The 23,204-nt window shown below is 43.9% G+C and overlaps 1 protein-coding gene across 1 annotated transcript in view; it reads right to left on the reverse strand.

The window, feature by feature from the left end:
• Positions 1–4,497: 4,497 nt before the first annotated feature.
• SRSF4 (serine and arginine rich splicing factor 4) overlaps positions 4,498–23,204 on the reverse strand; it is a 28,298-nt gene continuing 9,591 nt past the window's right edge. Inside the window, exons 2-6 of the mRNA XM_027059881.2 lie at positions 14,641–14,783; positions 13,621–13,733; positions 9,546–9,760; positions 6,238–6,327; positions 4,498–5,996 (exon numbers count right to left, since the gene is read on the reverse strand). Of these exons, the coding sequence (XP_026915682.1) occupies positions 5,165–5,996; positions 6,238–6,327; positions 9,546–9,760; positions 13,621–13,733; positions 14,641–14,783 (1,393 nt within the window). The 3' untranslated portion in view covers positions 4,498–5,164. The remainder of the gene's footprint in view (positions 5,997–6,237; positions 6,328–9,545; positions 9,761–13,620; positions 13,734–14,640; positions 14,784–23,204) is intronic.

Below are 23,204 nucleotides of genomic sequence, written 5' to 3' on the forward strand. Positions count from 1 at the left end.
TTGTTTGCAAATATATTCTTGCATTCAGTAGGTCACCTTTTGTCAATGGTTTCCTTTGATGTACAGAAACTTTATTTTATATGTAGCCTCAATAGTTTTTGCTTTTATTTCCCATGCCTGAGGAGACACTTAGAAAGATGTTACTACAGCTGATGTCAGATTACTACTGCCTGTGCTCTCTTCAAGGATTTTTATGGTTTCAGATCTCACATTTAGGCCTTTCGTCCATTTTGAGTTCGTATTTGCGTATAGCGTAGGAAAGTGGTCTAGTTTCAGACTTTTACCTGTGGCTGTTCAGTTTTCCCAATACTATTTGCTTTAAAGACTTCTTCCCATTGTATATCCATTTATTCCTTTGTTGAAGATTAACTGACCATACAATTGTGGGTTTATTTCTGGGTTTTACATTGTTGGTCTATTTTTTGGTGTAATTGTAAATGGAATTGTTTTCTTAATTTCACTTTCTGCTGCTTCATTATTAGCGTATAGAAATCCAATAGATTTCTGTAATCAACTCTGGATCCTGTGACTTTACTGAATTCATCTGTCAGCTCTTGTAGTTCTTTGGTGGAGTCTTTAGGGCTTTCTCTATATTGTTATCATGTCATCTGTAAATATTTTACTCCTTCCTTACCAATTTGGATGCCTTTTATTTCTTAAAAAATTTTTTTCTTAGTGTTTATTTTTGACACACACACACACACACACACACACACACAGAATCCGAAGCATCCGGAGCAGGCACCAGGCTCTGAGCTGTCAGTATAGAGCCTGATGCCGGGCTCGAATCCACGAACTGTTGAGATCATGACCTGAGCCGAAGTTGGATGCTCAACCGACTGAGCCACCCAGGCACCCTGCCTTTGATTTGTGTTGTCTAATTGCTGTGGCTAGGATTTCCAATACTATGTTGATAAAAGTGGCGAGAATGGGTATCATTCTCTTGTTACTGACCTTAGAGGAAAGCTGTTTTTTCGTCAATGAGTATGATGTTGGTTATGGGTTTTTCATATAAGGCTTTTTATGTTGAGGTATATTCCCTCCACACCTATCGTGCGGAGGGTTATTTTTTTTTTTTATCATGAATGGATGCTGTACTTTGTAAATGTTTTCTCTACATCTGTTGAAATCAACATATAGTTTTTATCCTCTTGATAAGCAATCACAACTGATTTGCAAATATCGAACCACTTGCATCCTGGGAATAAATGCCACTGGTTGGTTGTATGTAACTCTTAATATTGTTGGATTTAGTTTGCTAAAATTTTGTTGAGGATTTTTGCTTCAATATTCATGAGACATTGGCCTGTAGTTCCTTTTTCCAGTGTCTATCTGGTTTTGGTGCCAGGATGATACTGGTCTTATAAAATGAATTTGGAAGTTTTCCTTCCTCTTGTATTTTTTGCAATAGCTTGAGAAAATCTAAATGTTTGGTAGAATTCACCTGGGATGAGCGAATTATTGATAGAATTTATAATCTACCACATTTGTTGCTACTTTCTACTTATCCTTGTTTTGTTACATTTTTGTCTCCCATTCTTTTTTGGGGTGGGGGAGGGACAAGAGGAGATTAAGTATGGAAAAAAGGTACGTGTGGACTTTGAGCATCCAAAGAGGTTATAGAGGAGCTTTGTATTTCTTTGGCTGCTTCCTACTTTGGGGAAATTTCTTACTGACTGCATTTATTGCGGGCATCAATGCACATTTCCCACTGTAGAAGCTAAAATGAGCCATCCTTCTCTTCACTCCTTGGCATCTAGAATGTGGGATGATGACCTGGGCTTAGACAAATGGGTGCCCCCAGGCAGGCCTTGATCAAATGATGGGACAGTTAAAATTCACAGAAGCGGGCCAGTGGCATTGTCCTGCAGCAACTTAGAAATTGTTCCAAGAAAGCAGATGGTCTTGTAGAAATCCTGCGTGACTTAACCTAAATTCAAATCCTAGCTGTTGTTAACTTCAAATCTTCCTGTAATTATACCACAAGTGATGAAATTTTACAAGGAAGGAGAACCTGAGAAATTGAAAAATTAAGCCTAGCTTTGTCACTAGCTATACATTGGGCAAATCACTGCACGTTTCTTGAGTTTCTGTCTTCACCTTTTAAAATGGGATTACGTACGAACGTACATAAAAGCACCTAGCTCATAGCAGGTGCAGGTCGACAAATGAATCAAATTCAGGCCCTTCCTCTTTCAGCTTCCCAAGATCATTCCTCCCTTGGGCCACGGTAGATGAGGTCAAGGAGAAAGGCCAAACACTACGCAACTTTACCCTCAAATGTTATTGTGGTCTCCGGTTAACCTTTTCTAAGGGGTGGCAAGGGTGCTTTGCCTTGAACACTAGCCCAGTATCTGGTCCACAGAAGGCACTTAGTACTGATACCATCATGAGGCAAGCCCTGGGATCCTAGTCTATAAACATGTTCTGTAAGAGGGGCCTTCTCAGTCTTTTCATACACTATTCCCAGTGCCTGGCATACAGAAGGCACACACTCTGATATTATCCAAACACTGCCGGGGGCAGGACAAGTTCACCTGCAACTGAACCTCACAATACTGACCCCAGGGTGGTGTGAGAACAAGATGAAACAGGTTTGTGAAAGTATTCATCTCTGGTGTATGCCTGGAACCCAACAGATGAGTTTCCATCTGTCTCTTGATTTTTAACTTTTTAATATAAATGAATTTAAAATTGCTGGGGGAAAAACAAATGCCAATCCCTTCTATGTGCAAACGGAATTTCCATCCTTTACACTCTTTCCATGTGCTAATAAATTCATTTGGTTAGAACTAATGTGCCCGCGACATTTGAGTGAGTGCTTCCCAGTGCTCATGTAAATGACAGGGTGAAATTATACAAACGTGATGGAACTACGTTTAGAATATGGATGAACAGGAAAGAGCCTGGAAGGGAATTTGGAAAGAGCTGCTGTTAGGGATAGTAAAATTAAGTTGACTTTTTAAAAATTGGGCTTAAAAATTTTTTAACTTGTGAAAGAAAAAAAGCCCAAAGAAATGTCCCCGTCTTTATATTAGGGAATGAATGTTGGATTCTCCTCACCTACTGGAGACCAACACGAGGTCTGAGGCCGTGGGAATTCCGATTGGGAGCTACCATCTTGTCATGATGACGCAAGAATGGAGGGAAAGCTCCAGGGGGTTTGAGGTTCCAGTCCCTGAAGTTCCACACGTTTCGCAAACTGAACTCGCTCAACTTCGTCTTCCCCACTTCTCAGGCTTCACGAACACCTCTGACACTCCTTTCCCCAGGTCACCTACTGAACCCTTCTCTGTCGCCTCCTGCCTTGTTCAGGCCCCACATCACCTACAATTATGTTGACCCTTAATGCAGGGATTAGGGGCAGTGTCCCCTTTACAGTAAAAAATCTGCATATAACTTGACTCTCCCCTAACTACTAATAGTCTGCTGTTGATGGGAAGTCAGCGAACCCATATCTTGTATATGTGTTATATACTGAATTCACACAGTAAAGCAAGCCACAGAAATATTAAGAAAATCACAAGGAAAACACAGAGTGCTGTATCAAAACCCAGGTATGTGTGGGCCTGCACAGTTCTCAGCCATCCTGCTCAAGGGTCAACTGTATTGCCTCTCGGATTGCTGGTGTCCATGCATTTGGGCTCCCAGAATGCACGTCAGACCAACCTTGCAGCGCCTAGCTGTACAACCCTTACCCTCCTGTTTAAATATTTCCTTTGCTCCCAATGTTTATAGGACAAAGGCCAAATTCCTCCTCCTGGTATCGAAAGCACCGTGACCCAATCCATCTGCCAAACTTGCTTCTTATTCCCGATCATCACACCCCACATTCCCTGGGCACCTTGCCCTGTGCTTTCCCAACTCTGTGGCTTGGTGCACAGATGTTTTGTTTTTTGTTTTTTTTTTTACAGGAATGCCTTCTACCCCCACCTCTCTAGAGGTTCAGCCTAAGTGCTAGCTCAAGAGATCTCTGAACCGAGATGAAGTTACAACTCCCTCCTCCGAGTGCCCGCTTTGCTCGGATGCCTCAGTAGTCCTTTAGGGGCCGAGACCAGATTGGAAAGCACCGTGCCTCTGGTCCTTTCTTCAGGGCCAGGCCAGACAAGTAATGCAGAGAACGAGGGGAACAAAGGTAATCCAGTATCGTTTTTCTTCCTGGCTTTTGGTCAGTCCAAATCCTAAGGCGATGAGGTGTGTCGCGTCACATTCACGGTGAGAAGTGCAACGAACAGTCTAGAGGAGAGCGCTGTTTGTGAAGAAACCATCTGGTGAGGCTCTGAGTTCCCTAGCTGACCCGTCTCTCATCAGCCTGGCCATAAATAAGCTTCTTGAGAGGAAGGGTGAGAAAAATCCTTTTAGGAACAAAGGGCAGCTCCCTACCCATGCATGGGTGACCTCCAGGAACAAAACAGCCATGACACCAAGTTTTTATGCTGAGAAAAGAAATTAGCAAGATAACTCAGGAAATGCAACTCGGATTCAAACACCATGGAATCTTGTCAAGCAAAAATAGTCTTTATTCAAATTTAATGGAAACAGGGGTCACTATACTTTGCAAGACGGGGAAAAATAAAATTAAAAAAAATTCTTTTCTTTTCTTTTTTAATATAAAACAATATAATCACAATACCAGAATATGGAACTCTACAGTTTATTTCCTATGGGTTACTGCAGGTATCAATTTTCCTCGACTGTGCTATTCACAACTTTGTTAAGTCCAAAAGTATGAAACCAAAGTGGTAGGAAACTTAAGACTTAGCACTTTCACTAAATGGCAAACATCAAAGGGCATCAATTCGAGGGCAAAAATGGCCGAACTCACCGTACCTACCTATGTCACCGTTCCAGCCTGAAAGCCATCCAGGTACTGAGCTCCCTGTGGGAAAGGCCAGGCCTGAGAGCCGAGGCGTTTTGGATATTCTACTGTGGGCCAGGAGTAAAGGGGGTTTTCAAAGAGAAGATTGTTTTCAGTCGAGCAGGAAGGCCTGGCGCCAGGAGGCTTTACGGAGAGGAAGCACTTAGATTTAACAATTGTAGACACACCATTAGGGGAGTTAAAAATGTACAGCAGTGACGTATGTTCTACTTCGATCACTTGTGCTACGGCTACCAAACATGTACAAAAGACTTCTCGGGGAGTTCCAGCTGTGGTCGTAGCCAGTTAGGACCGCGAGTGGGACCTGGATCTAGACCGAGAGGGCGATCTGGACGCAGACCTGGATCTGGACTTGGACCGAGACCGGGTTTTTGAAGCGGACTTTGATCTGGAGCGTGATTCTGACGGAGGGTTCGGTTTGGACTTGGAATTGGACCTCGACCGGGACCGGGTCTCCTGATGGGCGCCGGCATCCGCGCTCTCCCCTCGGCCCTCCCTCGGGCCGGACTCGGCCTTCGCGTGCTCGCGCTCCTTGGAGGCGGAGCGGGAGCGCGACCTGGACTGGGAGCGCTCGGCGTCCTCCTTCTTCTTCTTCTTGCCGCTGCCCGACTTGCTGTCTCGCTTGCCGCCCCGCTTTCTGCTCCTCTCGCTCTTGCTGTGGCTGCGGCTCCGGCTGCGGCTCTCCTCCCTGCTCCTCTTCCTCCCCTTCCTCTTGTCCTTGCTTTTGCTGCGGCTGCGGCTGCGGCTGCGGCTGCCTCCTTTGCTGCGGCTGCGGCTGCGGCTCTTGTGCAGGCCCTTCTCCTGGCTCCGGCTCTTCTCCTTGCTTCTGCTTCTGCTCACGCTCGCCCGCTTCTCCTCCGCTCGCCTCTCCTGACTCCTGCTTCGACTTTTACTCTTGCTTTTGTGCCGACTGGGACTCCGGCTCTTGGACTTGCCGGCGTTGTCGCTGTTCTGGATCTTCTCTTCGGCCTGGTCTTTACTCTTGCTGCGGCGCTTGTCCGCGCTGCGGCTGCGGCTGCGGCTCTTGTCCTTGCTGGGGCTCCGGCTTTTCTCCTTCTTGCTGCGGCTGCGGCTCTGGCTGCGGCTGCGGCTCTTGCTCCGGGAACGGGAGCCCGACCTGAGGGGACACAGGGATCGGGGTCACAGGCGACCTCATGCCTCATGCCGCTTGTGACAACAGGAGACTAACGCGAAGCGTACGGCTTGCGGTGGCCAAGGACCGCTTTCTGAACCCCGATTCCCATCCTGAGCTGGAAAACCCAGGCTGAGGGAAGACTGGTAACGTGGTTAAAACCCAAGTGGGAAGCGGGACGGGCATGCCCCGCGGACCTCCTCTGCTTACGCCAAGGAAGACCCACCTGGACCGAGACCTGCTCTTCGAATGACTGCTTTTGCTGCTGCCGCTTCGGCTTCTGCTCTTACGAGAATGTCTGCTCCGGGAACGAGACCTAGCAGGAGAGAATATGACGGAAAGCTAGCTGAACACCGAGACCTTTTTCAATTGAAAAATACGTATGGCACTGGCTGTGTCCAGGCTTGGTGTTGGAAAAGAACCCTCTCCAGGGTTCTGGGCTCACAGATCTGGTACCTGCATGGCTCCCCTGAACCTCAGAACCTCTGATTCAGACCCCACATCTCCCCCAGACCCGCTCTTTCTGCTGGGTTCCTTATTTATCCACGGGTGCCATGGTTCTTTAGCCAGTTCCTCGTACCACGAACTGTAGCCACCCCGGTCTCTTCTTTCCCCCCTCATCCACACATACTCCTGATTCTGCCTCTTTGCCTCCAGTCTACCCACCTCTGCTGCTGCCCCCCCCACCAAGCCACTACCGTCTCTCTTGGTCCCTCAACAGCCTCCTCATTAGCCTTACTGCAAACACTTTTGCCCTTTGGCTATCAATTCACTCACTGGGACCAGAGAGCGTTTTAAAAAACACACTCCAAGCTTTAAAAAAATCGTCAATAAGCCAAGACTGTGAACTCTGCTTATTTTCTACCACAGTAAGCAGGGCTCCTCAGGGGAATCGACTATTCCAAGTGTAGGGCAGAGAATGAACGAGATGGGCCTAGAACATCTCATCATGGCAGAAAGAGGAAATGTTCAAAGACCGCTGGGCTCCACCATCTGTGAAAGGACTTTTGCCAAAAACACTGAACCTGTTCCCCAGTCACACCTCTCAAGACATAACTTCCAGTTTACTGGGAAGTGGGGATAAAGTACAAGTACAACAATATCACGAGGAAACAGATGAATGCAAATGTGGGATACTATTAAAAACAAAAGTCAGTGTCAGGATGGGGGGCGGGGGGGTGGGGTGGGGGTGGGAGGAGCCTGCTTCAGACTGAAGAGACCTAACAAGCTCTTGCAATACAGGACTGGACTGGGTCCCGGTCAGCAGAGAAATGCAGGTATAAAGACACCCATGCAACCACTGGAGAAATCTGAAACTGGCCTGGATAGAAGATGACTTTACGGAATCACTGTTAAGGTTCTTAGGTAAGAGAATATAAATGTGGTCATCCTCACTTTGGGAGACACACGCTGAAGTATTTAGGGGTGAAGCGTCCTGTCTTCAACTTCCCTTAAAATGCAAATGTACGGGGTGTGTGCATAAATATATACACAGAGAAAGAGACAGAAGAACACGAACTACTAACAACTGTTGAAGCCAGGAGGAGAGTGTGCGGGTGTTCGTGAACTATTCTTTCCACTTTTATGTTTGAAAATGACTGCAATAAACAATTTGAGAAAATATTTAGGAAAGCACATCCACATGAAAATCAAACAAAACCAAGACAACCGAAGACACAGAAGCCAACCTGAAGGGCTCCCAAGGGTCAAAAATTTGAGCATAAAACATTAGGACTGCAGTGAATGAAATGTTATTAAATATATACATTATCATCCAAGAATTCATTCAAAATGGTATTAAATCACCAACCGCATCATTACCTTTGGGGAATCCTAGAGCACCTTTAAAATTCTAAAAGGTGGTAAATAAAGGTGTCAAACTTTTATTTTGCATTTCCTATAAAAATTATACCTGAGAGTAACAAAGAGTGGAAATCATCCATGATAGAATTACAGCCTTTAAATGCAGAAAGAATGAGGAAACTGGAAAGTTATCCCTTGGCAATGACAACTGGTGGCTCTAGGGAATGATGGATCAGTAGATACTAAAACTATCAGGTGGACTGTGGATGTGGAACTTTAAAACAGATGGCTCAGGCTCACGACTTTGAGTGCAATGATGCATGCTATCCCTCGTCATTTGAGGGACATCCAAGCACCGTACAAGTGATGCAACAAGAAGCATAAGGTACTACTTACAAAGTACATCTGTAAATAAAATACTGACTTTCCTCTAAAAGCCTCGAGGCCTAACTATGAGTTCACAGGAAACATGGGAAATAGGATGAATATGGTAAATATCACCACAAGGACGCAAAGAGAAAGCTCAGCTATGAGAACATATTCAAACACGCCAACTGTTTCTTCAACTAAATGCATGGAGAATAAAAACAGGACCAAGGAGGACATACCTGTGATTAAGAGAATTAAGAGACACGCCACCTAACGGCAGCGTGCAGATCCAGTTGGGACCCTAATATGAACTAACCAACTGCCAAAATACATATTTGAGACAACTGGGAAAATGTGAATACATATTTGCTGGCTGTGATATGGCCCCATGATTTTAGATTTTAGTTAGACGTACATAGTGAAATAATTACATTACAGGTGAAATGACAGGATGCCCAGACTTGTCCACAATGAGGCAGGGAGAGGGGTAGTGAAACAAAACTGGAAAAATAAAAAGTAATACAGCTGGATGGGTGACAGGAATAAGGGAATGCAGGGCTCCTTACACTATTTTCTCTAATGCTTTATGTATTTGAAATTTTCCATAAGAAAAAATTAAAAAACAGAACCAAACCTGGAAAGCTTAGAAGTCTCTGGTGACTTCCTACTGCTCTTAAATCCTTACCCTGGTCCGTGGCTCGGCAGGCTCTGGCCCTTTTCTGCCTCATCTCCAGTCGCTCTGCTCCCGCTGCCCTCCGCTAGAAGGGCCCTCACCCCTTTCTCTGCCCGCCCCTCCGGCTTCTCCTCTAGGGCCCAGCCTTTATGACATGCCCGCCCTTAGAGAAGCCTCTGCCAGTTCTCCAAACTCGTGCCGTGTACGTTTCCTTTTGACGCACACTTATCACGCTGGTCATTATTGGCTCAATGCCCGTTTCCTCCACTAGGCTGAGCTTCAGGAGGGCACGGACCACATCTGTTTTATTCACAAGCGCCTGGCCTAGTGCCGAGCGGCTGCTGAATAAAAAGTCTCCACTCGTGAGTAGCTGGAGTTCCTGAGAAAGTAACAAAGGACCCTTGGCCACGTTTGCTCCCAATATGGGTATGAAGCGGGGCACCCAAGAAGAAATGCGAAAACAGGTCACGGACACCTGCCTCAGGAAAAGCACTTCGATCTCTACCCAGGATGTAAGAGTCCAAGAGTCTCACAGATAAATGCTTGGTGTGAAGTGGCGTCACTGAACCAGACAGAACCACGTTCCTGAGGAGGACAGGAGATGGGAAAGGGACTGTCCGTCTGTGTGCTCACGAATGAATTTACAGCAAAAGCTCCGACGCACACGTATCAATGATCAACCACGGTACCTGGAGTGACTCCGGCTCCTGGAATAGGACCTGCGGCGTCTGGAACCGGGCTTGTCTTCGACTAATCTGATTTTTCTGCCATTGACTTCAGTTCCATCTAACTTTTCCAAAGCTCTTTTCATGTCGGAGTAAGACACAAATTCAATCACCCCTTCATTTTTACGGCCCTTGTGAGCATCTGCATAGGTCACTTCTCCCGCCTGACGCATATAATCCTAAAGAAACAAAACACCCCAAACAAGGTCATGATACATTTTGTGAAGATATCTAATGTGATTATAATTAAAGTTTTCCCTTTCCTTTGGGAAGAAAAGCTCGTTTTTTTTTTTGAACGAAGTTTACTCTTAAAACAAAACGAAGTTTACTCTTAAAATATTTCCATCTACATACCAACCCATTTATTAAGGTTCTTTTCTTTCTCAAAAGAGAACGAGCGAGCGTGTGCACACAAGCAAGCGGGTGCGGGGGGGGGGGGGGGCAGAGGGAGAGAGAGAGTTTTAAGCAGGAGGGGAGCTCGATCCCACGACCCTGGGATCATGACCAGAGCCCAAATCAAGAATTGGACGCTCAATTGACTGAGCCACCCAGGCGCCCCTAACTAAGGTTCGTTCTTTTTCTTTCTCTTTCTCTATTTTTATTTTAGACAGTGAGAAAGAGCACGAGCCGGGGGGGGGTGGGGGGGGAGGAGAGAGACAGACAGACAGACTGAAGCAGGCTTCACACTCAGTGCAGAGTCTGACGCGGGGCTCAATCCCATGACCCTGGGATCGTGACCAAATCAAGAGTCGGATGCTCAGGTGACTAAACCACCCAGGTGCCCCTGAGGTTCTTTAAAGTATCAGGTGAGAGGTAGACACAATAAATATTTAACTGTTTCTTTCGTGATGTGTGAATATGAAAGTGTTTAACTATAATTTTCTGAATTTTATACTGGCAAGCTTTTTGTTTATAGCACCTTTGGAGGCTCATGTCACCACATGAGTAAATGTGAAAGTTAGGTCTTTTACATTTCACTGTAAATCCTTGTTTGAAAACGTACAAATGCTGAAAAACATCCAGGGTAACATATAAATACAATCCATAAAGGGATTACGAGATTAGCATCTCAGTTTTATTTCAAATTGCTGGTAGGGGTGCTTGGCTGGCTCAGTAGGAAGAGCATGTGACTCTTGATCTCAGGGTGGTGAGTTCAAGCCCCCCACGCTGGGTGTAGAGATCTCTTAAATAAAACTTAAAAAAAAAAAATGAAATTGCTATATACTATCTCTTCGAAACATAGGCAACAAAATAGTTCTGTCAAGCTCGGGCTTCAAAGGTTCAATGATCAATGACTACCCATGTTCCTTCACTACAAGCCTCTTTCCTCATTCTTTTTGAGGACTTAACATAATCCAGTGGGAGAATACGACATGCTAGGTAAACACTAAAGGGAAGTATAAACAAGATGAGATCGGATTAGTGTTTGAAAAGACTATGAGATTTAGAGAAATTTAACACTTAAGGATTTTTGGCTAATTTTCCTCTATTTCTTGGCATGTAGTATACACATAACATTTGTGGACTGCAGACATATTCCACAGAAATTTATTTTTGTTATTGCTTTCCTCTCTGTATTTTACAAACACTGAACACATGCCATCAGGTACCTTCTTTGCTCACTGCATAAACAGTTACGTGTCTTAACATATACAATCTTTATAACTAGGGTGGCTCAATACTATTTGAGGATTTGCCAATTGTTGGGACCTTTAGGTTATATATAATCACTTGCTATTATTCATAGCCCAGGACTGACTTTATAGAAAATTTCTTCAACTGAATTATTTGCAGGAATGGGGGTTCTGGGTAGAAAACAGGGATTCCAATATAATATCATCCAAATTTGGACACATTTGAGACTGAGTGAGGATGCTAAGTTATACCAAGGCTGGGACTGTCTTGAACAGGTCAAGACCTAGAAGAACTCTAGTAAAAGGGCGTTTTACTGGTAGTTTAAAAAACTACTTTTGTTTTATACTGCCATACTTCCAGATTACTAATAATAACAGCTAACTGTTAAACGTCTATTGTATGGACAGGGATGATTTAACTAAAGCCCTAACTATAAACACATGAAGAAGATACAATTATTCCCCCCATTTTGCAGAACAGAGAAGTAGAAGAATATACAGACTAAGTAAACTGTTTGCCATCATTCAGGCAGTAAGTGAATGAGCTGAGGCCTGAACACAAGCAGCCAGACTTGAGAACCTGAATTAACACTACCTGCCCCAACCGATGGGTGAAACTGCCAAATCTCCAGGTCCCTGGAGGTAGACTACTAGAGGAATTTCATCTCAACACCATCATCACAGGGTGTTATGAACTTACACATTTAAGAGACAATAGCCCTTCAATTTATTTTTGCATTTTCTTGATTAACTGCTAGCACTTACTGTGCCAAGAACTATTCTTGGACTTCTTATACTGAGTGGCATTCAGTTCTCACAATAACTTTTGAGTTAAAAATGAGTATTAATCTCATTTTTATAGTTGAAAACCATGAGGCACAAGAGGAAAGTAACTTGCTGAACTAAAATAACGGACAAGTGGCAGAGCTGGGATGCACCCCAGACAGGTGGGCTCCAGAACCCTGTTCTTAAGTCTGCTTTGACTTACAAGGAAGTCCGCTCCAGTGCTCTCCTTTCCAAAGAGTGAAACTACCAAAGGTACAGACATATAAAATCAACTGAAGACACTGGCTAGGCTCCATTTTAACCAAAAGTCTGAAAGCCTTTCCAGTTTCTACCCAAACACTCAACCTTCACTCTCAGAACACTGGGGTGCTCCTCCTGTGAGCACAGTCCTGCTGGGAGACACTCAGTGAGGGCCTCGTCCACAACCAGCACCATGCACTAGAAGAAACACCGGCTCAGGTACTGGTCCAGGCTCTTCTGCTAAGACCAAATGTGTGAATTAACCTTTTCTGGATCTCATCCTTTCTTAATCTAAAGACTGTTGGGAACAAATTAAAAAAAGGGGGGGGGGGGGAAGGATATAAAACTGCTGTGATGAGGGGCACCTGGGTGGCTCAGTTAGTTTCAGCTCAGGTCATGGTCTCACGGTCCGTGAGTTCGAGCCCCACATCAGGTTCTGTGCTGACAGTGTGCAGCCTGCTTGGGATTCTCTCAATCTCTCTCAAAAAATAAAGTCAAAAAAAATTTTTTAATTGCTCTGACGAGCTAAAACTGTGAATGTAAGATTCCTAACTACTTTTTGCTGACCCTAAATATACTCACTGATTTCACTAGACAGGACTTGTTTAATGATGGGACTAAAAGTGAGAAGCAAGACACAGAAGTGTGAATGAATATCCTTTACATCTGTCCTTCTAAAACTATCCAGGTTAAGATACTAATTTCTTCCCTATTGAGCTTAAAAGCACTGTTCTCAAAAAACAAGCTGGGATCAGTATGCTGGATCAACACAGCACTGGACCTTAATCTTTAAGACTCTTTCAGGATGAATATTCCATGAAAAATTAAAAACACGAAAGAACACAAAATTTGACAGTCGTTCTCACCAATGAAGAGCTACACTGGAAGCTGACACAAAGCTGCATGATCACAGCTAATGTTACAGGAAACGCTTGCAACTTTTTCTTCTACTGCTGAGAAACTACAACGGCGTCTCTCTACAACAAGCTCTGGACAGTGGACAACAATCTCCAACACAGGTTGTCTTTACAGCCATGGTCCCCTAACATACAGTAGTGAGATTCGATGTCTTTTGTACTACTACAGAACTTGTAAAAAATATTTTTATTTTTACGTTTTTAGAAGATTTTATTTTTAATAAGCAATCTCTGTACCCAACATGGGGCCTGAACCTAGAACCCCGAGATCAAGAGTCGTGCGGCTCCACCGACTGAGCCGGCCAGGTGCCTGGGACCCTTTCAAGAATTCCCCAATGCTCTGGGAAAACTTTCAAACATGTAATCCCATTACATTCTGTTTGCCTAGGCCTGCATACAAACACCTCTTTCCCAACCATAACTCCGCCCAGCCTTATCCCAGAAGGTTAATGAGGCCCAAACCTTTAGGTCTTGCCAGCTGCACCGACTTGACAAATTCTCCACGATAAGTCTGTACTCTGTGCGGGTAGGAGGGCCGTACTTATCTCGGCCACTTCTTCTGTAACCATATCCACCTTTGGAAGGTTCAAATAGATAACATGACTTCAGTGGAGGAAAAGGAAAAAGTGACCCAGCACATATTCCCCTGAAGTGTACCATTTACCCCCACCCCACAACACAGCACATATATTTTAGTTCTATCCCCACCCCTTAATTCTAAACTAGATTTTTTTTTTAAAAAAGCAATCAACTAAACATGAAATTTAATTTAATTTACGAAGTGGTAAGTATATATATTCATTAATATTATATTTAAAATTAACATGCATAAATTAAAACTATTAACAATTTAACAATTTAGAAATAAGTAACCAAATTACTAAATCAGTTACTGGTGTTACTCACAGTGATTAAAGTTTTTGTGAATATTTTATACGAAAAAAAGATTTTCAGGCACCTATTTCAGTTTAATCTCATCTGTGTCTAACCCTTGGGATCCTCACCACCCAGGTCTAATGGGGAAAGGTTGCGGTCGTCACATGGCTTCCTGTTTTGGTCAGCCAAGGGCCACAATGGTTCAAAGAGCCACGCATGGAAAGGTAACCCAAGGTCAGCAAATGGAACAGGCAGTCATCTTAGCCTCAAAGGATTCTTTTAATTAAAACATTGAGGTCTTTGTTAAATCTATGTTAAACAATTGCATTACAGAGAAAAAAAACAACAACACAAACACACATCATTAAACATATTTTAAAAAGTATTAAAACAAGAACTTTATGTCATTAATTAAATTAAAATTAAACAGTATCAAAGATGTTTATTTGCAATTTTACATTTAAAAAGATACATAATTTATAAAACAAATGGCTTAAATATCAATACATTTCAGTGTAACATTAATTAATCAATTACTTTAAAAAATTCACATTGAACAACAAAGGCATGTATGTCATCGATACAAATGCCCTTTTAAATGCTTACTGCGTCCAGAACCGTAACTGCCGTCTCGACGTGGGCCGCGGGCATGCTCAACAATTACTCGCTCACCACAAAGGTCTTTGCCGTTTAGTTCATAAACAGCATCATCTGCATCACGCAGATCATCAAACTCCACAAACCCATATCTAGAAGAGAGCAAACGAAGTCCCGGTTGGCACCGCTCTGACGCCCAGCTTCGCTACCGTTAAAGAGAAAGCAACGAGGGTCATGCTTAGCAAAGGTTAGGTGGGTTCTGCAAACTAAGGATCGGCTTTCTCTTCCCTGTGGCTGAAACCGCTTTGCTTTGTGCCAACAGGCCCCGCCAGAGGATGGGGAGGCTGCTCAAGGTAGACTCCTGTCTTTCTAGTAGGAGGCGGGCTAAAACACACAGACACCACTTCTTTCGTTCCCCAAGCAGTTCTGGTGACAACTGCACAGACCCCCACAGGGGACGCCTGGTATCAGGTATCAAAATACGGAACCCTACAAGGCTAAGTGTCGGCTCTTTCAAGTCACATAAAAACTCCTCTTTGGTAGCTTTCGCCCCCAAGTGAGAGCTTAGAGAACAGCTAGACCCGCGTGCAGGCGCTGTGCCCTAGCTATTAGGTCGTGCTTGGAATAAGGTTCCGAGTAAACAATCCACAGCACCTCAAATCTCGGTGAAAGAAAAAAGTTTTCAAGTTCCTGTTCTTCTACCTAAACAAATGAGTCACAAGTGAATTAACTTGTTCCAGAAATTATCAGTGAAAAAAAAATTCAGATCTATTCACTTCCTTGTGTTTTGCAAATTCATTTTCATGAGGTTTTAGGTAGGCTGGAATTCTCTAAAATCTATGTATGACTACAAACTTCTTTACATAGTACTGCTAGGAATGTTCCGACAAAGAGGTTTGGTAGTTTAACACATTTCCCGAAGAAGACACCCTCCCCCCCTGAATCCTACTAACGCCTGGTAAAGAACACAACTTACAATACTCAACGGCAAATGTGTCAGATATTTCTAAGTAAGGTTAAACAAACACCCTATAAACTATATTATCAGTACCCTTTCAGTGTGGTCTAACACCACGGCTGTGAGGTCTAGCTTTGTGACCACTACCTATACTTAAAAACCAAAACCATGTTAATGATTATACTTAGTCACCAAGGAAAGTTACAAGCAATGTCTTTAACAGAGCTGTGTCCGCAGGCAAACACTGACTAGTGTTCTGCTGTGTCTAAACACACTGGAACAAAGAACAGGTTACAAGGCTTGCCACAGGTTCATCCAGCCTGACCAAAATTATTCCAGTTTCCTTAGCATGTAATGCTGTACTCAGCAACATGGTAAGTGAGGGAGAGAAACCTGGAATTGCGGAATTTTCCCTTTACTGAAGAGTTCCTTTCAAACAAGAGTCTCCCAAGGTGACAACATGCAGCTGACAACTTTGGTGGGTTCTTTATGCTGAAATGTCTATGAGTGGCATTCAAACTTCAAGTCACAGACACATCCAGTTGTTCAATGGGAAATGTTTCGGAAATGTTTCGCAGTAACACAATTCAGAAGCCACCTGGCTCAGTTTATGGGCTATGAAATCTAAAACATGGTTTTATGCTTCCATAAGGCTGGAACTGCCGTGCAGCTTAGTTGAGAGTCATGCTACACAAGGTCATTATTTGACAAAAGCAAAGCCTCTCTCAATCACTGACTTAACTACGTTAAGTGCCTTACAGTCACTGAAAATCTGTAATTGGTAATATAACTGTAGCTGCTTCTTCCCTTCCTGAAAGTGGAAAGAATAGGAAAGCTGCACTGTCATTTTTAGGGACAAAAAATTAAACAAAAAAACAAATTAAAAAATCAAACTTTCTACTTAGGTTTATTTCTCAATGAATCATAAAACATTCCCCTGCCCCCAAAAGTACCTTCCTTCATTTAGCCGTCAAGACTGGTCATAGGTCTATTTTGCCCACAGCATCACTGATCTTGGCATCATATGGGCAAGAGCCTGATGCTAAGTAACGAGCGATGCGAGAAAACCTTCAGCCCCGGGCGTGATGAAGTGCCCCTCCCCCCCCCCGTGCCCCTCCAGGAGTGGCCTGCTGGCTCAGCACCATTCACTGACCCTGACTCATCAAATGTGATGTCAGAAGGACATCAACAACTCCCAAAGACTGAACAAATCACAGATACATCCAAACAGTCTTCTTCAAGATAATTAGGATTTACAGCGACTCGAGGGTCAGAGAATATGCAAGCCCCTAAGCTCTGCCAATCATCTGAAACAGCAAGCCCAACTTCTGTTAATAACAAGTGATGCTTCTGTCAGACCTCTGGGGAAATGCACTTTCCCAGACTCAAAGGCCGTCCTGTGAATGCTCACTCTACCCCACGGCTTACATGCAGAACCCATTCTGACCTGGATGGGGAAGTAACGGCAATCTGTTAAACGGAGGCACAATTATCTAAAAACAATAATCAATGCTCAGACAGGCCAATCTTTCTTTGCAGCCAAGGCTGAAGCAAGGCCTACCTTGCCAATAAAATTCTTCCCTGAGTTGGAGGGACAAATTTGTGTTATGAGAGGAAAACAGCCCTTACAAATCAGTCCTTCCTTAATATTTGCTTCTTAAGTGGGTCACTTCGTAGACACATTTCTGGGTTATCCAAATCACTTAAAATAGCCACCTTGAAATCAAATTTATTTTGCACAAAAAGTTTGGCTACTACTCCACAAAACTGATTTGGGAAATTCTTAATTTTCATTATTATTTTTTAGTAAACTCTACGCCTGACACGGGCTCAAACTCATGACCCCGAGATCAAGAGTTGCACACTCTACTGCCTGAGCCAGCCGGTCACCCTCATTTGGGACATTTTAAATGTCAAAGTCCAGTCCAAGGATTATATTGGGCATGTGACTGTCACTGCTCTTGGCCAAGGGCATGCTGGGTGGGTTTGGAAGATTAAATCAAATATCCTCTTGCATCACAAGCCACACCTGACAGGACTCCTGTTTTGAGAGCAAAGTAAAGACCAGATCAGTGTGGCTGCTTTACCACATTATTGTTTATTTAGGTCTGCTTTACTGAAACAATGACTGTTTCATTCAATATGCAGTGAATGGGTTCTCCAGATAAGGCAGGACGACTAAATGGTAACAACAAATTGTTACTTAACATTTATTAAGTAATCTCTATAGACTAGACAATGTTATCTTATATTCACAGTACCCAAGAGCCAGGTACTACTATCCCCATTTTACAGATGAGGAAACAGAGACACACAGTGTTGAAGAACTTGCATAATAAAACAGCAGAGCTGGCGTTCAAAGCCTGTGGTAGGACTCCAAAGGGCAAACTCCTAACTACGAAGACTGGAGCGGCAAGAACTGGCCTGGGTTCTAATCTTGGTTCTGCTACCACCCAGCTCTAAATCATTTTATTCTCCTGGATCTTAGTTCATCTGTGAAACGAGGGAGCTATACTACATTTCCCTAAGACCTCTCCTAACATCAAAGGTATGAGAGGTAAATGTTATAATGGCATAATTTTAGCCAATATAGTAGCATCAGAGGAATACAACAGCGGCAGATGGACAGGGATAAATTTAATTTTTATCATCTAGAGTACCTTTTAAAACTATTTGTATGGGTCCAATTTTAGTTTTAGATTTTAATATCTCAACTAAATTTTAGTGCCTTCAAGATCATAAAGCTCTCCCTGATAAATGACATCAGAGGATCTTTCTAAACTGATGGAACATCCCTTTGTGCTTTGTAGCAAATAACAGGAAACTAATCTCCCCCAAAGCACTCTGCTTTTGAATCCTTTTGTCAAAATAAGGAGGGACACAAAATACGCACATGCATGTAAACGCACAGTACGCATAGGCATGCGTGTATAGATGCACGCCACCTCCGGTGTGACCTGTAAGCTCACGGACACCACCAACAGATTTCTCTCTAGCTGTGGACACCCTTCCCCTTCTACTTGGTTAAAACCTACCATTTTTCAATAATGCAGTATGAGAATAAAGAAAATGAAGGAATTCAGGAGAATGAATCTAAGAACAAACTTAAAAATCCCTCCATGGCAGGGCTTGCTAAAAATAAAAACAAACAAAACCCTTCCAATGTGCCTCTTCTTGCTTTACTCCTGGAGGTCTCGTCTCTCACCGCACGCCCCGCCCCCCGCCCCGCCCCATGCCTGTATGAAAGAAAAAGTATGGCCTATTAAATGCACACTATTTTTCAATTAGGAGAAAACCTTTCTTCAACATTTCTCTGCTCCTGCCTTTTCCCTCTTTTCCTCTGGGTCGTGTTTTGTGCTGACAAATTTAGCCAAAACAAACAAACAAACAAAAAACGATGGGAGTGCCTGTCGTTTTCTCCCTAAAAACTGGGGACCCTGACTGTTACCCAGTATGGACAGGCATCTGGACGCCACGAGAAAAGCCACCCCGAGTTATGTGGGCTGCTGTCCACTTCAGTCCAGGCTTCTACCACTGCCAGTGCTCTGGTCCCCAACAGCAGGTGTCCTGCCCAGGCTATCAGAGCTCTGCAATGCTGCAACTGGAATCGCACAGCTTTCAAACGAAAGCACTCCAAGACTTCACTTTTCAGAAATGTTAATCACACTTTTCCACCCGAGAATGATCATCCGAGCCTGTGCTACTGCTAAATAGGCTTCCCCTGGTCCTAACAATCTGCACCAACGGCCCCCGACACCACTCTGCACGCGGAGAGCATGTGCCCTTCTATCCCCCCTCTTTCAGAACGGGTAGGGTCCTCTCTGTCTTCCAGACGTCTTCACTGAATAGGGAGGCCGGGGAAGAGTCCTGTCTGAAAAACGAGGAGCAGGACTTCTCTGGAGGCATGCCGTCAAGCTAACGGGCAGGGCGTGACTAACGGGGTGCCCGCTATCGGCCAGCTGGCGGGGAGTGGACGAGAGGAGCGAGGGAAAGCGAGCCTCCATGCGTGTGCCTGCGATCACCCACCAATGCTGCTTACCGAGGGGCACGCCTTGGTTGTTCTCTCTATAAGAAACATTTGCCCCTTTCCACAGTAGATCTCTGCTCACCTTTGTCCTACAACTGTGCCACATGCTTTTCTTTGTATGTGGACATGACAGTCCTCAGCCAACCATCAGCAGGATGTGAGTTTTGTTTTCCCAATGTGGTGAGCCATTCCCACATTCACTCATTTTCCTTGTAAGAACCGAACCTCTCCATGGCTGGTCGGGATTAGGGATGTTGCTGTAGCCAAGGAAAAATTTTCATCTGTTGAAGTTAACCCATGGGGTGGCTTGAACCCTCAAACTAGGGTCAATGGCACTGTTCTTTAAGGGCAAGGCCCTTAAATCTACCCTGAAAGAAATGGCATTCAGTGAACAGGAATCAAACAGCTTTCTTTCAAAGTACTCAGTGTTGGTCCTACGCTTCAGTCAACTTGGTGCTTACGAGGTGAAAAAAGTCAGGACACACTGACAGGATAGTAATTAAAACAGTAATCCTTGCTTTCTGCGTTAAGCGCTCGGGAAATGGCAGACAGACACTTCTGCGGCCCTTCTCTAGCGCTCGGCTGAGGCCAACTCAGAGAGAAGCTTGTGCGTGAGAACTGTAACTGCCCCCACTCCAAAGGTCTGCAACATTCCAGGGAAGCAGTGGTCAGGCCCTCAGAGTAGAGCTAACCAGTGTCACCTTCACTGCTCTGGGTCACTGATTATGGTTGCAATCTGACTTTCCTGGTAACGGTGGGTTGTTTATGACCCGCCAACCAGGAGCTCCTACCACATCAAGTAGGTTCCTGAGATCCTTTCCTATCCTGACACGGGAAGGAGGCGGCTCTGGGCATTCTGGCCTCCCCTTTCTTTAGCCTCAGAGGAGGGAGGGCCATTGAGGCCGCCCGGAGAAGGTGGATGACTTACCCGTGCTCACTGAGTGGCAGAGCTGGGGTGCGACTTCAGGGCTCACCAGTACCCAGTCTGGGGCTCTTTTCACGTCGGCAAACTGGCAGTTCCCGCACACCAAGAGCTCTCTGATTAGAGCTAGTGTGGATTCCTGGTCTGCAAACGCTGGCCACAGCTCAGTCTGCACTTGGTCTTTCCCCACCTTCAAAGAAGAAAACCTACCTCATGACTTCTCTCTGCTGGAGCCCCTGACCATCTAATTCACTCCCGGGACCCATAATCACCTCTAGCCATTCCTCTCCGGTTGCCCATTCAGTCTGCTGCCTAGTTCTACAGGTTTCTCATCTGCTGGGCCCCTGAGGCCATCTTCTTCATGTCTCATCAGCTTACTTAATTCCACATGAATTTGGCTATTCTTAGTCAACCTGTCTCTCGGTGTAGCAGGGAAAGCCAGCTCCTACAGCATCCCTTTGCTCAGAGGCCTACCATGACTCCTAAATATCTTTGTTTAGACCGGTCCCCAAACCTGAATGCCTCGATTACACAAGGGGAAGCAAACCGATCTTCTTCCACAGACTCAGGTCTCACACCCTTGCCTGACTAATCATCTGAGCACCTTCTTTGGCTCTATTCTATGTTTTACATGCTGTTTCCGTGGCCTTTCAAGGATTTGTTCTTTTTTCTTTGTGCTGATCCTCTCATTTGATTCCGTGCTCTTTAATGACAAAGACTAATATTTAGTGTAGTACTTGGCACAGGGTAAATAATTCATCTCTTATACTCTATTCATTCTTCATCTGTGAAGAATGTACTATGATCATCATAATTATTCCCATTTTACACCTGAGAAGACTGAGGCTTGGAGAGGCTAAGCTACTGTTCATTGTCAAGGAGCTCATCAACGGTGTGGCCCAGATCCATCTGACTCCAGACTCAAGCTCTTAACTACAAGGTTACCCTGCCTTTGTAAAAGCAAATGCTTCTTCTCTCCCCCAGTCCTGAGTAGACCCTTTTCATTTAACAAATGCTGCTGCTTGACTTGATAATCTAACCTCAGATAAGCCAGGCTGTATTCAAGTTTTTTGATAAGTGGGGTAAAGTCTCCAGAGAAAAGAGAAATTGATCTTGGGGCAGGGTGAGGCACCTCTAAACTTGGGGTATGTGACAACCGGGTTACTTTCACTCGTCTTTTGGTTCCCATTAGCCAGTGTCAGCCATCTGGTCCTTCGGAAAACATGTGTGGGTTCAGAACATAACAGACTAGAAGAATAGAGGAAAAATAAGATTATTCTGTGCAATCCCCATCCTGGAGGTCCCACAACAACCCCCGGAATCTGTCTTTGGTTTTAAGACTCGGCAAAAATTAGACCAGCATAGAGATGACAGAGGGTCAGGCCCAGAGGTGGTAGATGTGAATGGATACTGACAAGATTATGTACTTAAGAAGGATGCATTTAATTAGTTTTGTAAGAAATGGTGACTGGGACCAAAAAATATAAGCATGAATGGTATGGAAAAAAATGGACCAGAAATCAAAGAATACTGTATGGTTTACAGACTTCCAACTACATCAGGATTATAGCAGCGACCAGGAAAGTACTTCGCAGATGACAGGCAGCTAAGATTGGATTTACTTTTGTTTAACTCCAAACTACTATTAACAGGACTACTCCAGCCCACCAGAATTTTCCTTCTTCAAATTCCTTTGTAATAATTTTCACAACTCTAAGGTTTACTGTCAGCTCACAGAGGACACTAAGACTCCACGCAGGTAAGTACCTTGCCGAGGCCACCCAACACCTGGAGTCTTTCCTACCCTAAAGTCAACATTCATAACATGTGTTACTGCCTCCCATACACCAACGGAAAGATGCGGTCCAAAGAGCAGACACAGTTTGACAAATGCCCACATGAATATCAGCATCTTATGACAAATATCAAACGGTAAGAAATAGCATTTCTGCATCTGATAGGTATTGATAGCAGTAAGTTGTGAACATTTATAATCTAAGTTACTAGTGGAACAACACCTAGCAAAATTACCAAATTTTATAGTCTATCAAAGTTTAGGAAAACAGAGAAAGGTAACATCATTATGGCCAGGCCATCTCTAAAGAAATATTTATGTATTGGGGTGAAGAAAACATAATAGGAACATTCAATATCCTAAATACCAAGCATAAAACAAAATTCCTCCAGAAGAGAAGGTAGAGAGGAATCTGTATCAAGTTCAAATTTAGTCTTACTTCGTAACTACTCTATGGGCCTTTCAAAAGCCAATTCCTTTCAACTATCCAAAAACTGTTTCAAAATGAATCAAAGGTTGTTAAGCAATTTCACTTTTATGAGACCACCACTGTATTTCTACCCTATAAAACGAGAGTACTCCTAGAAAGTAACACACTTGTGAACAGTTTGTGGGTCAAACTATTACAACCATAACCCTTGTCATAACAAAATGTATTTAACTCAACATGGCTACTTTCTTCAAAGGGGACGGGGCAATCACACCCGTGTCCTTTTCAATTTTCTGACACTCACTACTAAGAGTAAATGAAATGAAAAGATCCCACAAGAAAAGGGGTCAAATATTCCCTGGTGACACACTGACGTTCATGAAGACAATCACAGATTTAAAAAAACATAAAAAAAAACAACAAAAAAACCCAAAAAAACCC

This window comes from Acinonyx jubatus, chromosome C1 (genome assembly GCF_027475565.1).
Source record: "Acinonyx jubatus isolate Ajub_Pintada_27869175 chromosome C1, VMU_Ajub_asm_v1.0, whole genome shotgun sequence".
NCBI classification, from domain to species: domain Eukaryota; kingdom Metazoa; phylum Chordata; class Mammalia; order Carnivora; family Felidae; genus Acinonyx; species Acinonyx jubatus.